Consider the following 27,972-nt stretch of genomic DNA (forward strand, 5'->3'; position numbering starts at 1 on the left):
TGTGAGGCACAGTCTGCCCTGTGCTCATGTCTGTATTTATCAGTGCCTTCAGCAACTCTTTATTTCAGAGACTGCTGCAGACAACAGAAGCATTTGTTGAGAATGAATAAACATATGCCATAGAACGATGTTTACAAACTTTAGTAATCCGTAACTAAGACCTACTACCAGTGATGGACTCATCAGACTGGACCTCAGAATTCTGCTGTCAACCCCACGCCCAGTGTCTGAAGAAACTGGCCAGTATTAGCCGGAGACACTTCCCTACTCTCTCCTGACCTGAGCTGGCCATTGGCTCCACAGGAGTTTTGCTCATTCTCTCCTGTGAGATCCAAGCCATGGCTTTTCCAGACTGCTTGATGTGAGGCTTATTTGCTGCTGCTGCTGCTGCTGCTGCTGCTGCTACTATTTATTTGTGGGGATTATGGTCCAATTCTTTTTCTTTGAATCTGTAAATACTCCAAGTGCCGTCCATAAAGAGGCTTGACTGGTCTCCAGAATGCACTGCCAGAGGCAAGCTTCCAGCTCTCCTAACCAACCCGAGAGATGGATCTGGTGGGTTTGTTTGGTCTCGCGGTCGGTGCCAACTGGGCACCCTGTCCTTGGTCCACTTTCTTCTTTGCACACAAGTACAAAAGGGAACATGTCATTCCTCTCCTGTGGGTGGAAGCAGTCACTTTATTTATGGAGTCTGAGCTAGAATTTGATTTCCTTATTGGCCGATGCTTTGGCTTTATCTGTGTAAATCCATCTTCTTTACTGTTTTGCCATTTCATGGCCAGGTTCTTGTAGGCTTCCAAGAGAAGCTGAGTGCCTGGTGGTCTTGGTCTTCCTCTTCAGCTTTGGCTCCTGGCTCAGGAGTGACTCTTTCTCAGTGTCCCCCAGAGAGGTCACAAACTGATACCTTCCCACCTCTGTTCATCAACTTAGTTCCCTCTTCCCAAAATGTCCTTGACAGGGCTCCTCCCCTGGTTCCCACCCCAAGCTGGTGAAGCCCACACAGGCAGGACTATGCTAATCTTTTTAACCTCAATGAAAATCAGGTAGTTTGTCCCCAAAAGGCAATGACCTCTAGCTCAGTCTCAGTTTTCCTTTTGTCTGGCTTTCGTAAGAATGTGTGTGAGGGAGTTCCCATTGCAGCTCAGTGGTTAAAGAACCCGACTAGGATCCATGAAGATACAGGTTTGATCCCTGGCCTCACTCAGTGGTTTAAGGATCCGGTGTTGCCGTGAGTTGTGGTGTAGGTTGCAGATGGATCACGCGTTGCTGTGGCTGTGGTGTAGGCCAGTGGCTACATCTCAGATTCAAGCCCTAGATAGGGAACTTCCATATGCCTTGGGTGTGGCCCTGAAAAGACAAAAGACAAAAGACAAAAAAAAAAAAAAAAAAAAAAAAAGAAGGTATGTGAGGGAGGAAGGAGGTATTTGTTGCAGGCAGATGCTTGAATATCCAGGCAGACTTCAGGGAAGCCGGATGTAGGTTTTGTCACCGTGGACACAGCAGATGCAGATCAGGCAAACTGAAAGGAATCTTTGCCCCTTCATGATCTGTGCTTTCTTTTTTGGAAGTGAGACCTATGGCAATTAAAAGCCGAAGAGTGCTCTAACCAAACTGACATTTGTATCTGGTACACCATTTAGTCATTTTCCATGTTTTTAGAGTTTCTGAAAAGTAAAAAGCTTCCGAACTGTCAAAGCCATCTCTTCCTTTACTCTTCACTATGTCCTAGGAAGAAAGAGGGACGAGCTGGGCTGTTTGTTCTGGGTTTTTTTTTTTTTTTTTTTTTTTGGTTTTTTCGTTTTTTTATGCATTGATACAGATGCATTTGAAGGATCTGAAATGAGTTGCAATTCGAAACTTGAGTTTCTTTTACTCTTTATGTTCTTTTGTATTTTCACCCATTGGTACCTTTGATTGATAAAGTTGATTAAGTACCTTTGATTGCTCATGTCAGGGAACAGACCCCTGGTTTAGGACTTTTCATGTTCTCGAGGAAGAAGGCAGAATATCCTTACCTCTAAAAGGGAGGTGAAAATTCATTGTTTCTGATGTTTTAAGATAGTATTTTTTTAGGAGTTCCCTGGTGGTTCAGTGGGTTAAGGTGGTGTCACTTCTGTGGCTTAGGTCACTGCTATAGTGTGGGTTGGATCCCTGGCCCATGAACTTCCGCATGCCATGGGCATGGCCAAAAAAAGATAGTCTGTTAAAAATCATGCACATGTGACTAAGCAGCAGCTTCCTTCTTTAGGACCATGAATTTGGAAGCCCTGAGTAGCAGATGCCATCAGTCTCTTGATCAGACCCCGTCGGGGGTCAAGGTGCCCATCCCCTTCTGTTACAGGTTGCTGGCCTGGGCATTCGAGGATGGTCAGCAGCACCCATGTCTTCTCCCCTAGATGCCAGTATCAGTCCACGTAGTTGGCAACCAGAATATCTCCAGACTTTGCCAAATGCCCAGGGCTCCAGCAGTGAGCAGTAGCAGCAAAACCACTCCCTATGGAAAACCATTTGGTGGGGCAAAAGCCAAATCTTTCTCTAAAACTTTAACAAGAACACAGGAGAGTAGAGCTATGCTACAAAGTAAGGGTTATGTTCTTCGTTTTTTCATGGTATTTCCAATTCCCTCCCCTCCAATTGTAAACACACCTTTATATTGGGCTCTTCTCCAAGTACCCAAAATGGCAGAAGAGAGAAGATGAAATGGTTTCTACTCTGAAGAATGCTAAGGTTAAAAATGGTCCTGGTATAAAGTTGGGAGGCCAAGGATATATACGTTTTGCATTAGATTGTGGTAGGATACAAAATTTTAAAAGAGGTTTCATGGTGTCCCCGACTTCTACAACATTTTTGAAAGAAAATAACTCCGTGAATGTAACTGCCTAACATTATAAAGATGGAGACAAACTATTCAATATGTTACCCCCCAATCAAAGCCTGACTAAGCTAATTTTAACTTTTTCCTACTGATAGATTTCACCCTTCCATGTTCTCTCTCAGTTTTTATCTGCCTTTGCAACTCAATCCTTCACATTTATCCCTGAGAGAAGGCCTACAAATGATAGAGATAATTAATCCAATCTGATTTTCAAGGCTTGAATAATTAATTACTATGATTTTGACATTTTAAGAATGTTATGTTGACCTTGTACTTTACTCAGTGATGAGAGTTAAATGCAGGAGATGCACATCTGAGCAAGGCCCTTAGCATAAAAAAGATTTAATTTGTAAAGTTTCAAAATGTTCTCTTTTTTGGTTTATACAGCCCACATCACGCCTTTTCCCAAAGTAATCATTAGTTATTATTTGAACTATTAAACACACACCTCTTTAATTTTGTATTATGTTGTTACATTAATCAAGGCAGGGACAAGCAAAATTTTGTCCCCCAAATCTTAGTCTGCTTTAAAATAAAACTAATGTTCACTTTTTAAACAAGCCATTAAATGTTTCCACTGATTTTGGGGGTGAAAAATACACTTCTATCCTAGGAGCTCAAATTGCACTTGACACTTGCCTTTGGAATGTGTTTCTTCTCCCCCCCCCCAAAAAAAAAAAAAAAAAAACAAATAACAGTGTGAGTTATATCCCTGGCACACTTCTTCAGTTCCAAAAGGCAATTTCTGTCCCCTCCAGAGAGAAATCAAAGAGGAAAGACAGGAACAATATGGAAGAGAACTCAAGAAGAAAATGCACAGCTTGATAGAATGCTAGCTAACTAGAGAGATAGATGGAACATACAGAATTGCAAGAGAAAAGAGGATTTTAAAGTGTTTGTGGGTTGGAGCAGAGATGACTATAAACAAAGCCAGGAGCTAAATATAGAAACTATGGAAATAAATAGCCCATGCTCCCTGGACAGCCTTAGCTTTGATGTTAAGAAAGCAGAGCAGCTCTCAAAGCATTTCTGTGTAAACCTATAAATAGGAAAGTCTTAAGAATATGCTGATTAAGAGAAGCAGACGTGTTTTACCTCTGGATTTGGCTATTTATGAAATAAAAGGCAAGAATGTCAGAGCAAACATTTTTGTGTAATTAAAATTCTAAAGGAGTTCCTGTTGTAGTTTGGTGGTAATGAACCTGACTAGTATCCATGAAGACATGGGTTTCATCCCTGGCCTCGCTCAGTGGGTTAAGGATCCAGCGTTTCCATGAGCTGTGGTATAGGTTGCAGATGGGCTCAGATTCCTCATTGCTTTGGCTGTGGTGTAGGCCAGCAGCTGCATCTCTGATTCGACCCCTAGCCTGGGAACTTCCATATGCCACAGGTGCGGTCCTAAAAAGCAAAAAATAAAATAAAAAAAAAAAATTCTAGAGTGTATGGAGGGGAAAGGGCATATGGCCCATTGTCCTGAAATGCCTATCACACAGTTTGTTGCAATGGAGCTTTAAAAGCATAGGTGCCTGATTGTGATTATGCTTGCTCACCAGGAAAGAAACCATGGGCATGAACTCTGAGGAGCAGGACTTAAACTAAACCAGAGATTGAATCAGGAATGAGGAGGGAATCTAACTGGTGCAGATGACTCATCTCAATACACTTCATGTGTGCTTTCTTTTTCATTTCCTTGGATTGGTTTTCATGGAAATTTCCATTAGTTCGGTGACACTGGTTCCATAGTGGGCAGAAGCATTTAGTTTATTTGCTGTTAGTTGAGAATGTGCCTATATTAGGGGATGTGGAGTGGTCAGAAAATATAAGTGGAATGGTTCCTCAAAACATTGTGATAGCTACTGTTTCTTTTAGAGCTCCTTGTGTTGTAACTATTACAATGGACTGACTTAGACTTTAACATTAAGACAAAACATAAAGATGTTTTTTAAGTTAAATTTTCACTTAATTCTGTAATGAGAAATCTATGAACTCTCAAGTGTGCTTTAGTTTCAAGTAGTTAGAAGTCAAATAGGTCCCAGCTTCTTAAGAAGCCAGATGGTAGTAAGATGGTAAATCATTCCACAGGAGAAAAAGATTGGCAGTATTTTCAGGGGAGATATGACTGTAGGCACATTCCAAGTTTTTGTTGCAAAAGAGGTATTTGCAGTCATGACTAAGAGATAATATCCTGGAGAAGGTCATAGGGTAATCCCAAAGAAAGGGACTTATTCGTGCAGTGACCCTGCTGCCTTTTAGCAAATGCTTATCTCATTACTCTTGAACACACAAGTTGCACTGATCCATGCATATGCTGAAATAAATGTTCTTTTTCTTTCTCTAGATAGTGGAAATCTGTTAGCCATTGACTTATATCCATTCTCCTTTTACACTGTCCCGCATCTCTTGCAGCTAGGTGTTCCTATGAGACTAAATTCTGGCCAAGAGGTGTAAACAGAAACCTGTGAGACCTCCAGAGCATTTTCCTAGAGCTAAAGGCATATGTTTTTGCAACCTTGTCTCTTTGATATAGGCTGAAATATCACCAGATTATGCATTGTGTTTGAGCAACTATCCCTACCAGGAGATAGATGTCATAGGCTGAGAGTTGAAAAATGGTCAGCTGGAAATAGCTGGGACCCAAACAACCTTGTGATGCAGCCCTACCAAGCCTGGACTCCTATCTCCAGGGGCTTCTTTTATCTAAAAGAGAAATAAGTCTCTAGCTTGTCTAAGCTACCATTATTCTGCTCATTTCTTTTTTATTTATAGCTGAACATAAACTCAACTATTACTTATTCACTATGATTATAAGTAGGATTAAAAGACATTTAATTTCTATTTAGAAATTTAAATTATTTCCTCAGTTTATAATAAAACTAGGGCAATATCTTTGCTTAAAAACAGATATTGGGGGAGTTCTCTGTAGTGCAGTGTGTTAAGGATCCAGCATTGTCACTACAAAGCAGCTCTGGTCACTGCTGTGGTGTGGGTTCAATGCCTGTCCTGGGAACTTCCACATGCTATGGGTGTGGCCAAAAAAAGAAGAAATGCTTAAAAAAAAAAAAAAAACAAACAAACTCCCCAAAACAGAAAAAAGAAAGCAGATATTAGGGACTTCTCTGGTGGCACAGTGGGTTAAAGCTCCAGTGTTGTCACTACTGCGGCTCAGGCTGCTACTGTGGTGCAAGTCCCTAGCCTGGAAATTTTACATGCTGTACGCACAGCCAAAACAACCCAGAAAAAAGATATTAATCAAGTAAATAAATGTATTTGATTGTATATGGATTGAAAAGAAGGATGAAATGGAGTTTTGGCCTTCAAGAGACTTTCTTTAAAGTGCAAAAAATAAGACATTAAAAAATATGTATACACACATGCACACATACAAAACAACATAAAACATCTCATTGTGTAAAGGTTCACGCCAACAGAACTGGGAGAGCAAAGAACAAAAGATTAGCACAGACAGTTAACGCCTCATCAGTTCAGAGGAAATAGCTGAAGAAAAGTGCTGAAAGAGACTGGGGAGTTTGGGCAGAGAACTAGATTTTGAACATTAGAAGGAAAGAATAGACAGGGGACAAGAAGGGGAAATGGGATACAGGGACTCCAGTGTTGACAACGTGAAAGATGTTTAGGTTATTATCCTAATATGACACATTTGCAATCAAAATCCTGGTTAAAGGATCTTTGACTAATGCTCATTTATTTCAGCTGGGCTTAATGGAATGCAAAGCTGCCATGGTAGAACGCACAGTTCCACTGGTGGCTTTTTCAGGAAAACTGTGCAATTGGTGTCTGGATTCTTTCTATGAAGAATCCTTACTGTTTCCATTTCAACTTGCAATTCTGTGGTTGAAGAGATGAGTGGATGATTGCAGTGTGGTGATTGTGTCTGGAAAGGAGAAAAATGCAGCAGGCCACTTTGGTGCTTGTTGATGGCATTTCTCATGGAAATTTGGGGGCATTAAAGAGGTGATGTGAGAGGAGCTGAGATGAAGAAATATGGCAAGGAGGTTTGATAGGATCATTAATAGTCTGAGGAGAAATATAGGGTTGGTATAGGCTGTGGGAAAAGTACCAATTATTAGGAGGAAGAGGATCAGTGAATTTTAAAAAATGAAATATAGAAATAAAACTCTCTATTCACAAAAGACATAGCATTTTATGTAGGAAGAGCCGAAGAATCTATGAAGAAACACCACCTGGATATGAGAAGTGAGTCTGGCAAGACTGCAGGATACAAATTCAATGTATAAAAAGTCAATTCTTTTTTCTCACATTATCATGCTCCATCGCAAGAGACTCTCATACTAAGTGAAGTAAGTCATAGAGAGAAAGACAAATACCATATGATTTCACTTATATCTGGAATCTCATATAGGGCATAAATGAACCTTTCCACAGAAAAGAAAATCAGGGACATGGAGAACAGACTTGTGGTTGCCGGCGGCAGGGGGAGTAGGAGGGGCTGGATATTTGGGGTTAATAAATATAAACCATAGCCTTTGGAATGGATAAGCAATGGGACCCTGCTGTGTGGCACTGGGAACTATGTCTAGTCACTTATGATGGAACATGATAATGTGAAAAAAAGAATGTACACATGTATGTGTAACTGGGTCACCTTTCAGTACAGAAGAAAATTGACAGAACACGGTAAACCAGCTATAATGGAAAAAATAAAAATCACTATATTAAAAAAAAAGTCAATTGCTGGAATTCCTGTTGTGGCTCACTGGTAACAAACCTAACTAATATCCATGAGGATGTGGGTTTGATTCCTGGCCTCACTCAGTGGGTTAAAGGATCCAGCCTTGCTGTGAGCTGTGGTGTAGGCCACAGATGTGGCTCGGATCTGGCCTTCTTGTGGCTGTGGCATAAGCCAGCAGCTGTAGCACCAATTCAGCCTCTAGCCAGGGAACTTCCATAGGCTATGGGTGCCCTAAAAAGCCAAAGAAAAAAAAAAAAAAAGCCATTTACAATCACACCAAAATTTGAAATATTTAAGTCTAATAATCTATGTCAAGGATCTTGCATATGAAAAACTACAAAATACAAATGAATGAAGTCAAAGAAGATCCAATAAATTGGGAGATACTCCATGTGCATGGGTGGAAAAATTCAGTATGGCAAAGATGACAGTTCTTCCCAACTAAACTATGAAGGGTGCAGTGCAGCCCCAACTAAAAACCCAGAAATCATTTTATATCAACACACTTAAAGATTACCTGGAAGGAGTTCCTGTCGTGGCGCAGTGGAAGTGAATCCAACTAGGAACCATGAGGTTGCGGGTTCGATCCCTGGCCTCGCTCAGTGCGTTAAGGATCCGGTGTTGCCATGAGCTTTGGTGTAGGTTGCAGATGTGGCTCAGATCTGGCATTGCTGTGGCTCTGGCGTAGGCTGGCAGCTACAGCTCAGATTAGACCCCTAGCCTGGGAACTTCCATATGCTTCAGGTATGGCCCTAAAAAAAAAAAAAAAAAAAAAAAGACAAAAAAAAAAATTACATGGAAGTCCAGAGAACTGCAAATTAGCCAACACAATTGAAAAGGGAGGAACAAAGTTGGAGAACTCCATCTGATTTCAAGTTTTTTTCTATAAAGATCTAGCAATCAAGATACTTATCTTAGAGAATGCTTGTTGTAACTTCACTGAGAGTCCACCAAGTCAGAGAACTGGGTTAAGTCCAAAATGTTGAGGTATCTGAGGCATTATAGTCCTTAGCCTTCAAAGGCCCTCAGTTTCACCATCTATAAAATGGGGATAAAATTAGCTGTTCACTTACAATTTTTTTCCCTTTTTTAATTTCTATATATGTATTTTCAGGGATATCCAGAGAAACAGAGCTATCTATTTATCTAGAGAGAGATATATTTTTTTTTTGTTTTGGCCTTGCCCACAGCATGCAGAAATCCCTGAACCAAGAATAGAACCCAAGCTACAGCAGTAACAACACCAGATCCTTAAACTGCTAGGCCACCAGGGAACTCCAAGATAGTTTTTTTTTTTTTTTTTTTTTTAAATAAAGAACTTATTCACATGATTACAGAGGCTGAGAAGTCCCATAGTCTCCTGCCCATGTCCAAAGGCTTGAGAAGCAGAGCAGTTGATGGGGGTAAGTCCCCGTGTGAGTACAGAATATTGTTGTCTCAGCTCAGACAGGCAAGGAGAGAGGACATTCTTCCTTAACTCTGCTCTCTTCAGGCTCCAGTGGATCTTTTCTTTTCTTTTTTGGTCTTTTTGGGGCCTCACACAGGGCATATGGCATTTCTCAGGCTAGGGGTTGAATTGGAGCTGTAGCCGCCAGTCTATGCCACAGCCACAGCCACGGCAATGTGGAATCCGAGCCGCATCTGTGACCTACACCACAGCTCATGGCAATGCTGGATCTTTAACCCACTGATGGAGGCCAGGGATCAAACATGAGACCTCATGAGTGCTAGTCAAACTTGTTTGCACTGAGCCATGAGAGGAACTCCTCAGGCCCGTAGGGGATTTGAAGACCCTCCGCCCACATGGGGAGGGTGGTCTGTTTCTCTCAGCCCACTGATTCAAATGCTCATCTCCTCCAGAAACACCCTCATAGACACACTCAGACGTTTGGTCAGTATCTGAGTAGGATGCTACCTGGAGCATCCTAACCATCATAAAGGACAAGCTCTGGAATGTTAATGACGTAACACAAGCATCTCTCATTCACGTGTGAGTCCAGTGTGCGTGTGTCTGTTCTGAAGATGGCTTTTTTTTCTACCTGGTGATCCAGGGACTTGGGCTCGGTCCAACCTAGTGGCCCCAGGATCTCTTAGGGTCTCCTTGAGCACTGTGTAAAGGAAAAAGGAGAAGGAAAAAGACTTAAAATGATCCTCATCCCTTCCATTCACATTCTCTTTATGAAAACTGATCTTACGACCTTTTTTAAAATTAATGACTTGCTGTGAAATGTGGTTTATGACTAGGCAGTGAGTTTGCTGCAATTCTGCCCAATGTGTAAGGCCAAGGGCAGACTTTTGGTGGAGAGCAAGCCACCTCTGCCTTAAGGTCTGCACTGTCCATTACCACTGAAGTGCACCCACCTGCACACAAGGGACAGTGGCGCCATCATAATACAGTCCCCCTTAAGTAATTACCAAGCCAAAGGGTGCGTTTAACATTTTCATTTCTGTGCCATTTCAAGGACTTAATAATAAATCCATCAGAGAATGTTTGTAAGGTACTTTGAAGGCTTATATATTCTGAAAATAACATTAAGGAAATCACTAGTTACAGTTTCAGCATTCATTGATCTTTTTGTGTTACCAAGAAATCTCTTTGTGCTATATTTGTCTTCTTTAAAAAATAGACTTCTAGAATGGGTATGATATAAGATGAGAACCATCATATGTGAAACATATCTGCCTTTGTATTTACACTGATAGATTCTCTTTCCCTCTTTCTCTCTCTTCTCTTCTCCCCCCGCATCTCAATTTTTAATTACACACATATTTTATTTAAAAATAGCCTCTGATCATTAACATCAAGTATTTTCTTTAAAGAAGATGGCATACTTTTTCTGTGTGCTCTCATTTAAAGATGAGTGTTTATAAATAAGGGAATTGCTAAGAACAAGAAAGCCTGTAATATCCACGTGCTGTGCTAACAATTTATGTGTGTCCATGTCAATGGTTTTCCAACTTGAGGGTATATCAGAATCACCTGAAGGGTTTGTTATAACCCAGATTTCTGGGTCCCTCTCCCAGAGTTTCCAATTTAGTAGGTCTGGGATGGGCCCCAGGAGTTTGTTTTTTCCAGCAAGTAGGGTGATGCTAATATTGCTGGTCCAGGGGCTGTAATTTATGGAGCAATGATCTTTCTATCAAGTAATACCAAAGAGGTAAGGATGAAGGTATCAAGTCTACACTGTATCATCTTCTTTTTTTAATCTTTCATTGTATTTATTTTTATTGAAGTGTAGTTCATTTACAATGTTATGTTTCAAGTGTTCAAAATGCTTCAGTTATATACATAGACATATATAATGTATATTTTATGTATCATCATATTTTATATATATTTTTTCCAGATTCTTTTCCCTAGTTGGTTGTTACAAAATGTTGATATAGTTCCCTGCGCTATCCAGAAGGTCCTTGTTGGTTATCCGTTTTATATAAAACAGTGTGTTTCTGTTAATACCAAACTCCTAATTTATCCCTCCCTCCTTTTCCAAGTTGGTAACCATAGTTTGTCTTTTATGTCTGTGGGTTTGTTTCTGTTTTGCATATAAACTCACTTGTATCATTTTTTTTTTTAGATTCCACATATAAGCAATATCCTATGATATTTATCTTTGTCTGGCTTACTTTGCTTGGTATGATAATCTCTGGGTCCATCCATATTGTTGCAAATGGCAATATCTTGAAGGCTGGACGATTTGATGTGTCCCAGCTTTTATACTAAAAAAAAATAATGCTGAAAGAGATAGAGTGCTTAAGACTCAAGTTAATTTAATTCCATAATCATAAGGCAGAAGGGTTCCAATTTTGGTACATGGAGACTTCTGTACTTAATTTTGACTGACCCACATAGAGCAAATGTGATTCATCTGACTTAAAATTGAAAACCCAAATAACCTAGGTTGTGAAACACAATAGATTTTTATGATGGGGCTTAAAAGGAGACAAATTGGTTATAGAGTGAGAGGAGTGTTTTGGCCAAAGGTACACAAGCAGTAAATTGCTCAGATATTAAGCAAAATAAGGAAATTATGAAAACTTTCCAAATGAACGAGGTATGCTATTTTCACTAAACGTGAGTCCAGGTTCTGAACCATAGAGATTTAAGAATTTTTTCCTGTGTATGCACTGTCTTAATAATAGAGGGGAAATAATTCTGAGGAATATTTAAGGTTTACTTTCATCTAAGTAAGAAGAAATCTGTTGTGCAGTTAACAAAGGTCACTTCTCTGGGAGTTCAACACTTATATTAAGGATTCATGAGTTATTTATTTAAAAAATTATATACCCAGGGATATTGACCCTGGTCAAAATTTAGGCTTATAGGAAATTATAAAACTCAATTGTTCTATACCTTAGAGGTAAAGTAGTTTACCCTAACATGAAAAATTTTGGAGTGAAAGAAAAAAAATGACAGTGGGTCCTTTTAGAAAGTATGGAGCCTGCCTGGACTATCAGCCTATAGGACTCACTTCAAAAGGTGAGGAAGAATGTCTGTCAATAATATTATTCTTTGAGGAGATGCTCTGAAACAAGAAGATAACTCACATACCAGGAAGGTATTGTTCAAGTGGCCAAAGAAGCTAATGACTATTTCTTCTGACTGTTCCATCCTTGATGAAAATTTTTAATACAATTATTTTTTTTCTCAATTACATTTACAAAGAAGTCATTAACAATGAGACTATCTTGATTTGAAGGAAGGAGAGGATACAAGGAAATTCTGTCCCGCCTTCTGCCAATGACAGTTTTATTTGGGAACAATTCCACCCTCAATCGCTGCTTATTTTATCCCTCAATTTAATAGTTCAGGAAAGCTATCCAAGGGCAAGTTTTTGTGGTTGTCTTTCTGGGCACGATTTCATGGCTTTTCTGTGTGTTCACCGTTCAGCATTGAGAAGGTGAAGTTCATGCCTAAGCATGTATAAGAGATCCAGTGATTCCCTCACTGACCTTAAAGTGAATTTTCAGGGAATCAAGTAGGCACACCTGCCATCATCATCAAGCACTGTCATCAAGGAAGGGAGGTAGCCCTGTGGACCCACTACTTCTTTGCCTCTTTCCCCATTCATAGTCTTGTGTTTCTCCTTCCTGCCCTGGCTCTGTCCAGGAAGGGCCAGCCTATGAGCTGGCCCAGCTTATCTGCTTTCCTGTCCCCTTGTGCCATCATCTCACAGAGCTACCAGAGGCAGAATGATGCCTTGTGAATTTCGCAGGAAGGTCAAGACAAGGATGTGTTGGAAAAAGACAGTGTCTCCTATTCATTGTCCTTATGTCCTGTTTCCACCTGCTGCTCTAAAGCTGTAATTGAAGTAAACACAAGGTCTTATAAAATAATTTTTACACAGTGTAAGTTCCTTTTTTATCATTGAGGAGTGCAGATGCGGAAGATTTGGGTATGTGGCTCCAGCCTTCCCTTTTTGACTCCAAGCTGAAGAATCCTGTCAACTTACAAATACGCACAACTTAAAAGTTGAGAATTAAGTTTTATTTGGGGCAAAGTGAGAATGATAGCCCAGGAGGCAGCATTTCAGATAGCTCTGAAATACTGCCTTAGAGAGATGGGGGAAGGTCAGTATACATGTGATTTCGGTGAAGGGGAAGGTACATACAGCCAAGAACACATTTTACGGAAATTTTCTGCTAGTCTCATGAAGGTTTCTACTAGTTAAGGGAAGCAGATGTCACCATGAAGGATTTTAGTGCTTTTCTACATATGAGGAAATGCAAGAATTAGGCTCATGAAATCTTCTCCTCAAAATATCTAACTCTCTGAAGACCTGTTCTGCCAGTTTTCCCAGAGCACAGAGTACCTCACTCCTGATCTCCATCCTGAGCTCTTTTCCAGGGTTGAGGGTTGGCAGCTGCAGTGGCTCATGACTCAATCCATGTAGAGGCAGATGGCAAGTGCCAATCTCTAGTTCACAACCCCATCAGGGTCTTTCATTCAAACTTCCTCTTTACAAGTAGCCTACTTCCCACCTTCCAATTCTGTCCACATTTTACTCTGCTAACTAAAATTCTGCACTTCCTCATTAAAATATTTCCATGTGTAATGAACTTACAGAGACCATAAAAATTCCCCCTTTCCATATTAGCTACTGAAGTCTACATATAGTCTGCTTCCTATAATTTTTTTTCTTTTTTTTCTTTTTTGTCTTTTTAGGGCCGCACCCATGGCATATGGAGGTTCCCAGCTTCGGGGGTCTAATTGGAGCTATAGCCACCTGCTTATGCCACAGTCACATCAACTCCAGATCCAAGCCACATCTGCCACCTACACCACAGCTCACCACAATGCTGGATTCTTGACCCTGCTGAGCTTGGCCAGGGATCGAACCCACAACCTCACGGTTCCTGGTTGGATTCATTTCTACTGTGCCAGGATGGGAACTCCAGCTTCCTATAAAATTGTAAATCTCTATTTCATTTCTTTCTTCTAAGGCTATGCCATCTCTGTGCTATCCCCAAATTTCTGCTGAATGAAGTTTATGTAGCTTTATGAACATTCTGAACATTATGTAGCCATTTGACTTGTTCTTGAACTTTATCCTGGTTTGACCTTTACTGGTAAGCATGTCTTTTCCCTCTTCCTACAGAGTTCTCCTTTCAAGAGCTGTAACTCTTCAACTCTTGGTCTTTCAAATCTGTCCTCCTCCCACTCTGTGTCTAATTGCATTTGCTTTTACCTTACTCCCTCACATTCACAGAGAGGTAGCAATACTAAATGAATAGTGTTTGTGAAAATACTTAAAAAGGAGGATGCTATTTATAGAAAAGCTTTTAAAAAATCATCTTTATTTGCTTTTTAAGTAAGGTTTTAATGAAATTATGAGATAAATCATTTGTATTCATCTTGAGATTAAAGTCTGTATGTTCTCTTTAGAAATATATATGTATTTTAAAAAGATGGGAAGTAGGTAGTTGAAAATGGAATGAATCTTTACCAAAAGTAAAGTGACCTAAAATATTGTGGGTATGAACATACTTCTTTTTATCCCTGAATATGACAAAAATGAACCCTGGTTTGAGACTTAGGTAAGCTGATGCTTTTTATATTTTTTTTCTCAGTAAGAAAAAGAGAAAACAATTTGCATGTTAGATTAGATGATGTATACTCATATGTCTAGATCCCAGAAAATGGTCAAAATATTTTAAAACCTGATTAAAATAAAATACAGTGTACAGTGCCTGAGAATTCATTGGTTCAAAGAATGCTTCTTTAGTAGATATGTGTAATGATTAAGAATGTCTTCGAAGAAAATGTAAGAACTCCAAGAATATATAGAAATATACCAAAAGGCAAAGGAAAAAAATGTGTAAAATGTGATCCAAAAAAGTGCATATATGTGATTCAGAATGTTTTTATGTTTACCATTAATTTCTGAGTTGATTTTTTGTAAAGGATGCCTGTCTTGGATCATGTTCTCCAAACAGACCCCAATACAAGTGGCTGTGCATAACACATGGATTAAGGAAAGGCTTCCAGGAGGCAGCCGTAAGAGGGTGGGGTAAACAGGGCAGGGAAGGGATAGAAGCCAACCCAGGGTGAGATTTCAGGTGAGGTCAACCTGGGAGTGAGTGTGTTCTGCCCCGAGTCAAGGTTGCTGGGCTTTCGTGTTCCCGCACCTGTCACTCCTGAGCTGTAGTGTTCTGAGCGGAAATAGCCTCCAAGCACTTCCTGTTCTCTGTGCATGTGGATCTAGTGGCTCCAGGAGGTCAAAGGCAGAGGGTCAGTTATTAGGAGGGAAGCCTGCAGGCACTGGGCAATGGGTATCCAGCCAGTAAAGGGGACCAGCAAGCAGCTGGTAGGCATCAATAGAATTTCCTATAGGAGCTTTATTAAAATTTTCTGGTAAACTGGAAATTGACCTTGGATTTAGTGAACTTTTTCAATTATATAAAGCTCTTGATATAAACATCTGGCCACATTCTGTGTATTTGTGTCAGAGCTGAGGTTGATTATCAGTTGAATGAAAAGGATTTTACCTCTGATAAAGTTCCAGCACTCAGGTAGGATGTTGGGAATGATGTGTTCATTGACTTAGTGAATATTCTTCTTCTAGGGGCAATTCATTAAGCATGACATTCTCCAGTAGGCATATCCAGTCTGTATCCCTACCTATTATCATTGGAGAAAGCCTAGTCGGATTCCTTTTGTTTTACCAGAAAACAAAACAAAACAAAAAATGATCTTAAGAAGCAAGTCCTCTTTGAAAAGAAAGAAAAAAGTGACAGGTTATTACACACTTGTCAACTTCAAATATCTCATTTTAGAAACCACATTAAGTCCTTGCATATTAAGGATGTCATGTGAGATTAAAAGGTCATCAAAATCCTGTGGTTGCTGCTTTTCTTGCATCCCATAAGTTCCGGTATATTGTGCTTTCATTTTTGTTTAAGATATTTTCTATTTCCCTTTTGATTTCTTTTTTGATTCCTTCATTGTTCAGGAGTGTGTTGTTTAATTTACATAAATCACAGGTTTTAAAAAAGCCTTGGAATGTCCTTGAGGAAATGGGTAAAATTTTTATTAAATCTTAAAAAAAGTTTTGTGATTGCCAGAACACAGGAGAGGCATGGTGGGATAAATGCAAACCTTTGGGCAGAAACATTTGTGATAATGTGTTGGAATGACTAGCTGGAGGAGAAAAATGAGACTATCTGCATAGATGTTACAAAGTGGCTATTTGGGAAGGCAAGGATAAGTAAATGCTATTTTTGTATACCTAAGAATATTTGGAAGTCATTAGATACACCATGATTGTGTGATTGAAAAGAAAAGGACATGTTAGTTACCAGCCCAGATGTCTTATGCACAGGGTTGAATCACATCTGGAAATAGATCAAGCATCTTTAGAACCTCTCCTTGACTTTGTCCATGCTGTAGGGCCCAATGAGAAAATCACTGCTTTGGATTTCCCGTCGTGGCACAGTGGTTGACGAATCTGACTAGGAACCATGAGATTGTGGGTTCGATCCCTGGCCTTGCTCAGCGGGTTAAGGATCCGGTGTTGCCATGAGCTGTGGTGTAGGTTGCAGACGTGGCTTGGATCCCCGCGTTGCTGTGGCTCTGGTGTAGGCCGGTGGCTACAGCTCCGATTAGACCCCTAGCCTGGGAACCTCCATATGCCACGGGAGTGGCCCAAGAAATGGCAAAAAAAAGAAAAGAAAAAAGAAAATCACTGCTTTAATCTATAGTGATACTGATGTTACTGATAAACATAGTAGTCAGAAGAAGACTTTTCTCAAACAGTCTTATTGTCAATTCTCTCACTGCTTTTAGGACTCTGATGCAATTATTTCTTTTTTTGTTTTTTTTTTTTGCTTTCTTTTTTTTTTTTTTTTTTTTTTTTTTTTGCTTTTCAGGCCCATACCTATGGCACATAGAAGTTCCAGAGCTATGGACTGAATCAGAGCGGCTGGCCACAGCCACAGTCATAGCAATGCAGGATCCTGGCTGCATATGAGACCTACACCACAGCTCACAGCAACACCAGATCCTTAACCCACTGAGCAAGGCCAGGGATGGAACCCACATCCTCATGGCTGCCAGTCAGGTTCATATTCTGCTGCACCACAATGGGAACTCCTAGATGCAGTTATTTCTGAAATGGATTCTAGGCAGCTTGTCCAATGTCCTATAACAAATTTTAACCCTGGTGAATTGGCCTTCTCTATGAGCAGCTGTTGTCTCCTTTTAATATCTAAGACAAAGGTTCTCAAACTTCGGATTGCATCTGAATCACCCCAAAGCTTGTTTAAGATAGATTGCTGGGTCCCACCCTTGTGGTTCAGATTCGGAAGGTCTAGGGTAGGACCCGAGAATTTGCATTTTTCACATATTTCAAGGTGATGTTGTTGCTGATCCAACTGGTCCATGGACCACATTTTGAGAACTACTCGTCTAGGGAAATGACAGAATATAAGTCATAAAAGCAGATAAGTGCTGTGCTCAAGTGTAACAACAGGGTAAGATTAAGAGCTAGAAGCAGCTTGCACTACCAGATAAAAAAGCTTGGCCGGCTGTTCAGCCATAGGGAAGTAGGTGTAGACCAGAGATAACATTTTAGATGATATGAGGGGAAAATCTGGCTACTTTAAAATTAACTGGACTTTTCAAGTGGAAACAGGTTGTTTGCCTGATTAATCTATATCATTTCCATATTTCTTTTCAAGAGACCTTTTATGGAGATTGGATTTTATGCTCACCTCAAATATCCACAAAGATAGTTTTCAGCATTTATCAAACTAGTTGCCAAATGATGAGTGCAGTTTCTATTAATCTGATTAGCCTGAAGTCAGGACTTTTGCTGAACACAGGCAGAATTGAAAAATGTGACAAGGCAATCTTTATTATCATAATGAAATTTAAAAATAGCAGATGAAATATCATTAATTATCCATAAAAATGCTGTGAATCCCTCCATGGATGCCTGTTAGTAAATACAAACTAGGAAAATAAAATCTATTCATCATAAACTTCCATTATATTCCCAAATTTATCTTTAGGCTGTATATATAGATTTCCCATGTTGCTTTGGAGACTTTTTTTCTCAGTTTTCAAAATAGCAATCAAATAAGTTTGAAATAAACCCAGTTACTATAATTTGAAGTCTCTCTAGTTTTTCACTCATCATTTAGAAAAGTTGCGCAAAGATATTTCCTGATATAATGTGCTCTAGAATCTTCTCCCACAGCCTTAGATGCATGGGGTTATGCGTGTATCAACTTACAAACATATATCCTGTTAGAATTAAGTTTTATTAATTTTATATCAATGAAACCTTTGGTGCTATGGATATAATTTTATGTTCGGCGGCACTGACTTTCAACTTAAGCAACTTTTTTTATTATTGGATGAAGATATAAACATTTCTCAGATAGCTGAAGAGGGAAGTAAGGAGAAAATTTGGCTATTGTATAACTAGGAGCTAAACTACCTTTCTGGTTATCTACAAAGAAAAAATTAACTAGATATGTGCCAATATACTTCACATTACCTCACAACCTCTAAAAACTAGTGTTACTTTCTGTTTATCATGATATGTTTTTCTTGTACGTGAGCAAAGACATGTGCTCTTTCTCTGTTTGTATTACGTAGTTAATATTCTTGCTATTTTATCAATATTAAAAAATAATTCCTTAGTGAAAACAATAGGTCTGAGAGAATATGAATTCTTTTCTTATCCTGTACTCAGTCTCAGTGATCTTGGGCAATGCTTAACGTTTCTCTCTGGGATTCAAGTTTCCTCATCTGAGATCTTCCCCAGTCCCAAAAGTCTATGGTTTCATTATAGTAATTGTTTCCTGTTGGCCATACTCAGAAAAGGTGACAGCTTTGCAGTTATTTTTATGCTGGGGAGAGTGCCAGGACTTATAAAGTCATTTACATTTTAGTGAAATGCATTAGAACCTTGGAAACAGTGGGGGTAGTGGATGAGTTATCTATTGCTGCATAACAAATTACCACAAACTCAGTGTTTTTGTTTTGTTTTGTTTTGTCTTTTTAGGGCAGCACCCATGGCATATGGAGGCTCCTAGGCTAGGGGTCCAATCAGAGCTGTTAGTGGCTGGCCTATGCCACAGCCATAGATAGCACCGTGGGATCCGGAGCCATGTCTGTGACCTACACCATGGTTCACAGCAACACCAGATCCTTAACCCACTGAGCAAGCCCAGCAATCGAACCCATCCTCATGGAGGCTAGTCAGGTTTGTTCACCACTGAGCCACGATGGGAACTCCCAAACTTAGTGGTTTAACACAACATGCATTTATTATCTCACAGTTTCAAATGGGTCAAGGTCTCACCCACTTAGGGTCTCACAGGCTGCATTAAATGTGTCTGCTGGTCTGTATTCTCATCTGGAGGTCTTCTTCCAAACTCATCCTTGTTGCAGCCACAATTTAGTTCTTTGTCACCACAGGACCGAGGCCCTTAGGTCTTCATGGACAAGACACAACAGAGTCAGCAGGCGAAGTCGCTGCTGCTTTGAGTCTCCCACTGCTAGATCTCTTTTGAAAGACTCTCATTTAGTTATATTTAAGTCCTCTGCTTTGAGACTTTAATTACAACTTCAAAATTCCTTCACATTTGCCATCTAAGGTAGCATAATCCCAGAGGAATAAATAGCCCGTCCCTTTTGCCGTATTGTTGGTTAGAAGCAAGTTACAAGTCCTGACTACAGTCATCATGAGGGGGTGGCACAAAGGCTTGGAGATCAAGGTCAGCGGCCATGGTGGCCAGCTTGGAATTCTGCTTACTACAGGTGAGCAAAAATTTGAAACTGGTGATGCAGTTGTGTAACCAACCAACAGTTGTCATTCTTGGTGGTCTCGCTTAGTTCTCTGCAAAAGGGAGGAATGTAATACTCATGATATGGTGATGCTGCAAAGACTGCCTTCAAAGACTACCTTCTTTAGTGATAGGAACCTTTTTACTCATTACACTAATTTTTCAGTTTTTACTTTATTGGCTCAAAATGACGTTAATACCTACAACTCACAACTCATTGCTTTTTCTCCATTTCAAATGTTCGCCTTATTTTACATTAAAATTATGATGCTAAAAGTAAAATCAATTTCCTCTAGAAGTTGTCTATCTTACTTTGGTCTCAGGTTTTACAAAATATCTTTAGGCATTCTAGATTTTTTTATCTGTTTGTTTGCATTCTGTGCCTTTTTATTAGATGCTTTTCCTGTCCGCTTCTGTCTTTTCTACTGGGGTCTTTTCCCTTCACTTGGAATGAGATATGTTGCAAGCATAAGGAGTTTGTATGTATGCAGTTTTCCCTGCTTGCTAAGTGAAATTCTCAGTTTAATATCGCAGTTGATTGAACAGCAGCCTGCCGAGGAAGGCATTGCTTGCATTGGCATCTTTTTGACTGACGAGGATGCAAGGCACAGACATCTTGAAATAACGGGCTTAATAATGCATAGATTACAAATGATAATTCCAAGAGACAACTGAAATGTTTTGCCTCCTAGTTCTATGAAGTTTGTATGAAGCCTAGGATTTTTTTTTTTTCTTTTTATGGCTGCACCTGCGGCATATAGAAGTTCCTGGGCTAGGGGTTGATGGGGAGCTGTAGCTGCTGGCCTACACCACAGCCATGGTAACATCAGATCCAAGGCACATCTATGACTACAGTGTAGTTTGTGGCAAAGCCAGATCCTTAACCCACTGAGTGAGGCCAAGGATCAAATGCACATCCTTACTTAATGCTATGTCTGGTTCTTAACCTACTGAGCTACAATGGGAACTGCAAACCTAGGATCTTTTCAATAAAAAAATCCAGATGCTTCAGCTTTCTCTTTTCTCTTCTGCAGTTGGTACTGATGACCTGGGCATCCTCATTTCCATGAGTATTTCCTACACTGAGGCTCCATTGCAGACTGTGGGGGAAAAGACAAAAATTGAGGCTAGGAAACAAATAAGAGACTAGGTAACAGAGAGAGCAAGGATTTTTTTTTTTTCTTTTTTGCGAGGTATCCTAAACCGATTTTCACTCCCTCAGAAGTGGAATCAAGTTAAGGAGCAAAGAGTTGAATCTATTTCATCTTCTTCTCTTTAAAATAAAATACTTCCTTGAAGCACTCTAAAGTTGTTTCATTTAATCATTGGACAATTTGCAGGGGTGGGGGTGGTGGCAGTCAATAAAACAGATTAATGACGTCTACTTCTGGTAAATCAAGGTTGAACAACTTAATGAATATACCACATAGAAAGGTAGCCATAATCACCCCCCATACCCAGCCATTAATATCTTCCCTGTGTAACGTTGATGGCCATGGTCGCTGCTCTGATTATGTATTATGTAAACTTGAAACGCATTATTCTATTGGGTGACTAATGGAATTTGGTGGCAACGCACAGAAATTGGTATTCTGAAAGAGGCTTGAGTTTTAAATTGTATTCTTTCCGGAGTTTGCAGTGCATTTCATGGCTCATCTACTTCACAGTGTGCTGGTGGCTGATGGATGGACATCTTTCTGCTGAATAGTAAACATCAGAGATAATTTGGTCTTCCCTTAGCTTGCCTGTCTCAGTTTTCTCATCCCTCATTCAAAGGATCAAAAGTAAATCTTTGATTACTGTTGATTCACTTTTGTCCTTACTGATGAAAGCATATCCTTCAATACTTGAGTGGATGCATCCGGAGTCCTAGGAATGTGGTCTTCGAGCTTTGCGTGGGCCATTGGGTGCTGTGGAAATAAAGAGGGTCTGTTCATTCTTCCTTTATAGATCCAGTTAGCCCACAGGGTTTTGGGCACCCCAACCCCCTGTCTATTGTTGGATGGGCTTAGAGGCAAGAGAGAACACATTTCCTTCTCTTGCTTTTCTAAATGTCCCTAATGTTATGAAGTGTAACACAAAGGTTATATAGTGTAGTATTTTTCAGCAAAAATTAAAAAATTAAACAATGGCTTGAATTCTGAATGGAGGCATTTCTTGTGTGAGTAAAATTTAAAGTATAATTTAACACTAAAGAGTAAAACTTAATGCTAAAGACACGTTAGGAGTTGACAGCTTTTGCATTCCAGTTTTTCTTCAGTAAAACAAATTTGAGCCTAGGTTATTCATCACAAGGCACAGTTTTTGCCTTCAGTAGGTGTAAAATTTTTGACACTGCCCTGTATTGAGAAATGACCATTTTAGGGTCTTTCTACAATATAATATATAGGTAGTGTGTAGTTTTATCAATCATGTTCACCTAAAATGCCTTATAATAACAACCCTATGAATTAGTATATCAATGCTTTTCCAAGTATGGTCCATGGAGCAGTAGTAACAGTATCACCTGAGAGCTTGATAGAGATGCAGGTTCTTAGGCCTGTCCCACTGAACCAGAAACTCTGATGGGTGGTTCTCATCTGATCAGTATTTCTACAAGTCTTCTTGGCTAATGCAGGCTTTGAGAACTGCTGATATAAAAAGTATTGTCATACTCATTTTATAGATGGTAATGATGCTCAGTGTGGAATGATGATTGACTGAATACATGAAGAGTCCACTTTAGGGCCCTCACTCAAACCCAGGTTTTCCACTTAAAAACCACATGGGCTCCCTCTCTTAAAGAAAAGAGGAAAGGAATAGTGAATTCCATAAGCCTGAAAGAGCAACCCTTAAACGAACTGAGAAAGGGACCCCTTCACTGCTTTCTAATCATGAAAGTGGGTTGTTAAAACTCTTAGCACAAGAAAATTAACCTAGAAAAAGTTTTCACGGTACCAGTAACACATTTGTGTAATGTGCATTGGGTTCCTCCTTTTCTTGATAGTGGAGGAGAGACCAAGATGTAGTGAAATCCCAGAGGAGTGGCTGTTGGTGTGCTAATAGAAGTGGGAGACGCTCTTTTAATCAGGGCTTTCTAACCGAATGAGTCTGGGGATATTTCCACCTGGGTCTTTCCCACGCTGCATCGCCCACGTTGATAGCGCCCTGCGGTGGTTTTCCTGCACGCACAATTTTACGCGCGCTCCAGAGAAGTTTCTTAGTCGCCTTGGTATCCGAATGACTCCCTGGGGCAGCTGGTATTAACTACCCCTCCGTGACTTGGGAAATGAATGTTTCCTCTGGAGCTGAAAGTAGAAAACAGCATTCATTATCCGTAATAGGGAAGTCTATATAATGATGCCGGCTAAGGTCTAGTTCTTGGTGAACTCAATTTGTGCTTCGTGCGTGAAAACAAGTAAGTAAAGTTGAAGTCTATTGTTTATTCAACTGGGAGGGATTTCCTTGAATAGAAAATGTTGCTATAAAATGAGGTGAATGCATCGTGTATGTGTGTGTGACCTTTATTCTGCCTATATATATGTATACAATATTATGCCACATTTATGGAAATGTGCACCAAACTTACATGTCAGTGTTTATGAATAATTACAAAGAGGAGGTGCAGATAATGACTGCTAAGTCCAGAAGTAACACAACCCTCTATACACTTCTGTGGTGGGTCCAGAGTGACTTTTTTTTTTTACACAGGACTCCTGCCTCTGTGCCTGTGCAACTGCTGTTTCCTCTCCCTGGAACCCTCTTCACCAAACACACAGAATTAAAAGGCTGACAAACTCCTCTCCATCCTCATGTACTGACTGAAAAAAGGCCATGGCTCTTTCTAGTCCACATCTGCGGTGCACTTTGAAATGTCTCCTTCAGAGTACAACAGTTGGTTTTGTGCATGAGTTCTCTTTGTATTTTGGGGTGTCATTCCTCAGTCCCTAGCCTGTACCTGACATAGGCAGCATTCAGTAAATGATGCTTGAATGAATTAATAACTGACGTTTCCCCTTGGATAAAACCCTCTGACCAGTAACTCCAAAATGCGCTATCGTTTTGCCCAAACTTCCAAGTCCTGGGAGGAAGCTGGGACCCCTGGTGCTGTTTCTGCCTCGTCGCTCTCCTTTGGTCACTTCTGCCTCCATATAATCACGCTCCACTTTATGCCCAATACCTCTACCTTCATTTGGTCTCCTGTCTCTCAACATTCCACTTAGTTCTGGTCTTCTGGTTTAAGCTTCTTCAAGCTCCATTCTCTTCCTACTTCTCTTCTTCCAACAAATACTGGCTGCCATTGCCATGGAGATGAAGAAACCTGGGCCAGAGACTCCACCTCCTCACCTCTGAACACTTTGCATGCATTTGCCTAAGTGAAGCCTTGAGTCTAGCGGTTGATACCATTGGTTTCTAACACTCATAAGGTGACCTTTGGTATTGTGGATGGTGCGGCCTTTGGGGAACCATGGCACCGGTTGCTTTGTCTTGCAAGATCCTTCTGGGTGGCTGCCTGTCACACCAGGGTTTGGGAAGGTTTCCACAGAGTTATAGACAACAGGGCATGGGTTAAGGAGTTCACTAAAATGAGGGAAAACAAACTTACAAGGCCAAGGTGAGCAAAGAACAAGAAGGCACTGCTGCCTCGTCTCCCTTCAGGCCAGGTAGAAGTGTGAGGGGCCAGGTGTTCTGTTCCATTTACTGTGAGGTTTGCATCCCAATGGAGAGACTCCACCTCTTCTTTGACCCTTATTATCCTGCAATCATCAGGCTTACGTTAACTTAGGAAAAGAATCAGACCTTTTTGCACCAGACATTTGGAAATCCTCTGCAAAGCCTGGCACCCTAGGGTTCCCAAACAATTCCTTCAAACAACTATTAAGTCAGACAGAGAAAGACAGATATGATGTGAAATCACTAGTATGTGAATTCTAATAACAAATGATACAAAAGAACTTATTCACAAAACAGGAAAAGACTGAAAAGTTTTTGAAACCAAACTTATGGTTACCAAAAGGGAAATACTGAGGGGGAGGGATGGAGTGGGGGCTTGGAACTGGCATATACACACTACTGTATACAAAATCAGTCTGTAACAAGAACCTAGTATGTAGCTCGGGGACATCTATTCAATACTCTGATAACCTATATGGGGAAAGAATCTGAGAAAGAATGTATGTGTGTGTGTATATATATACACACATATATATATATATGACTGATTCACTTTGTTGAATACCTGAAACTAATACAATATTGTAATTCACTTATATGCCAGATATTTTTATGAAAAAAGAGAAAGGAAAAAAAAAAATTATAGCCACTCCTGTCCAGATGCAATGCCCCTGCCTGGAGAAGGGGGTCAGTTGTCTGCATCCCACTGGCTCCTTGTTTAGAAAAGGTTGGCTGGCTGGCATCACTTTAAGAGGACTCTGCTCATGGCACCAGAGTCCCATCTGGCTGGTGATTCAATCCACTGTGTAACTTGGTGGTGTGCAGGTCACAACCTTCCTGGCTCAGTGACCCTAGCCAGACTTTCAGGGTTTTCATCCTTTTGCCCAAATCCCTTGCTGGTGTCATCTCCCATGAGTTGTCTTCTTAGGTTCCATGCCCCTGCAATGGGATTCTGAATGTTGCCCCTGTGACTCCCCTCCCCCACTGCCATCATGCCTTCCCCTGCTCTTCCTCACTCCTGGATGCCTCCTTATCCCTCTCCCCTCCCTCCCTGCTTCCCATGCATCGTTCTCTTTCTCTGAGCACATAAGGGTTATGAAGACGTTAAGGTTCTGCCCAAACTCCAGTTCTCTCTTGTCTGGATATTTGATCATGTTATACCCTCCAACTGGGTGGCACTTTCTCTCCTCCTTCTCTATGCTCAGTGACTACTCCACTTTTTTCTGAGCCCCTAGAGAAGAAAAAAAAAGATGTCTTTTCTCTGTTGCCCCTCCTCTGCAGTTAACTTTATTTATTTATTTGCTTTTTAGGGCTCCACCTATGGCATATGGAGGTTCCCAGACTAGGGGTCAAATCGACCTACAGCTGCCGGCCCACACCACAGCCACAGCAACGCAGGAACCAAGCCACATCTGCAACCTACACCACAGCTCATGGCAACGCTGGATCCTTAACCTGCTGAGTGAGGCTAGGGCTCAAACTGGCAACCTCATGGTTCATAGTTGGATTCATTAACCACTGAGCCATGAAGGGAACTCCGTGCAGTTAACTTTAAAATTGGCTTTAGCACACTCTCCCTTGTATATTTCTTGATTTTTTTTTTTAATCTGAGTACTGGCTTGTTTAAATGATTTACTTTCCAATGGTGATTTTCTCTTTCCCATAGATCCTTACTTCTTTGCTATGAAAAGAAGACTATTCAATATTTCCTTTAGGATAAATTTAGTATTGCTTTATTTTTTAGGCTTTGCTTGTCTGAGAGATTCTTTCTTTCTTCTTCTATTCTGAATGATAATTTTGCTGGGTAGAGTATATGAGGTTGCAGATTTTTCTCCTTTGGACCTTAGAAGCATGTATAGTTCTTTACTACTCATTTGATGGCAAATCCATCCAGAGAAGATGCCATCTCTTACGAGTCTTAGATCCTAGAGCAACTTGCATCTTATAGGTGTTCAGAAATGTATAATGAGTAAATGAAAAGATCATGGCATAAGTTAGGTGCACAAAAGGCTGGGGTTGGGCGTAGGTTAGGTAGATCTCTCTTTTCCTTGGCCAAGTGAGCGGGAGATCTTGCGAGCTGATAGAAGTGTCTTTTCTTCCACCCCTCCTCCCTAATGATGAAGACTGACATGCCGTGATCTGCACTCAGAGTGACTCTCAGAATTACTTTTCAACAAGAGTACAGGAAGGTCTGATTCATCACTGCTTAGGTATGGCTTGTAGAATTGACTGGGACCCAAACCACACACATTAGACTTACAATGTGTACTATAATCTATACCTGTTATATTAAATGGAGAACTAGCGATGAGCTACCTTTTTATTTCCGTGCCAATTCAGTTGATAAGCAATGCATGTGAGAGGAAAAATATCCCAACTGTGGAGAAATCTTCAGGCTAGCCTCAAGATAATATTTCATTTTTTAAAGTGCTGTCAATGATATAAAACAAAGAGAAGAGATCTGTGTGGATGCTTAACGATTTCACATTTTTGCCTTCCAGGAGACCGAGCTGTTAGATCTCAGCCTTGTCAAAGATGCCAGATGCGGGAAACATGCCAAGGCTCCCAAGGTAGGAAATGGAGCATTGTACACACACCAGATGCTGCCTTGATTGTTCAGCTGTGTCATGGTATCAATTAATTGCCCCAATGAAAAGTTTCTCTGTTGTAGATGTTGTAAAACACCATAAAACAGCGAGTCCTTCCAGAAACCAGTATGCCCTAAACACTTCCATTTTTGTTAAGAGATGGAAACAATGAATACATACATAGTTGGCTATTCGGCTTGTTTTATGTCCTCGAATAATTTTTTGTTGTTGTTTGAAAACAAAAAACAAAAAACAAAAAAACAATGCCCAAGGTACTGGGTAATTCTAAATACTTAAAATGTGCTTGAAAGTATTTGAAAAAGTCCTTGAGCTTCCTAAGCATATGTGAACTAACCTTTTAGATAAATAAGACCCTTTAGCTCAAATGTTTTGTGGTTGGAATCATACCATCCCTGAAGCCAGGGGGCACCAAGTCTTCTTTCTGCAAGTGTTCCTGGTGAACAAGGGCTGACTTTGGGATCAGTTATGTGGACTGTCTGTTCGTTTGCTTGGGTTTGGAAAACTTACTGAAGATATAGTCACAGCAGTGTTTTTAGTTATTTAGTTTTGGAAGACTGTGTAAAAATCTTGAATAAAGATTATCTGGTAGGGTATAGTAGTAGGATGTATTGACTCGCCATCAAAGTGGAGACCATGCTTTATCATATTTAAATTTTTGTACTTTAAAGACTTCTTTTATAGCACAGAGAGAATATTGGCAAATAAGTTTGTATAGGGTCACTGAGGAACTCTCACCTCCTTCCATAATTGATATAAAACTAGCGATTTTCTACTTTGCATCCCTACCTACAACTTTTGTTTTATTCCTTAAAAGTCAAAAGACTTTCTTT

General features: G+C 40.2%; 1 protein-coding gene across 3 annotated transcripts in view; it reads left to right on the forward strand.

Moving 5' to 3' along the window:
• The window catches only part of PLCB1 (phospholipase C beta 1), a 746,923-nt gene that overhangs the window by 236,722 nt on the left and 482,229 nt on the right, over positions 1 to 27,972 (forward strand). For all 3 annotated transcript variants that reach the window (XR_014831904.1, XM_021077401.2, XM_021077400.2), the window contains exon 3: positions 27,035 to 27,103. Coding sequence is in view for 2 of the 3 variants with exons in the window: in XM_021077401.2 (XP_020933060.1) it covers positions 27,035 to 27,103 (69 nt within the window). In the remaining variant the exon portion in view is untranslated. The remainder of the gene's footprint in view (positions 1 to 27,034; positions 27,104 to 27,972) is intronic.

The sequence above is a fragment of the Sus scrofa genome, chromosome 17 (assembly GCF_054392235.1).
Source record: "Sus scrofa isolate SSC_HxYL_T2T_F1_AM1 chromosome 17, Sscrofa_HxYL_maternal_Yorkshire_Landrace_v2.0, whole genome shotgun sequence".
NCBI classification, from domain to species: Eukaryota; Metazoa; Chordata; class Mammalia; order Artiodactyla; family Suidae; genus Sus; species Sus scrofa.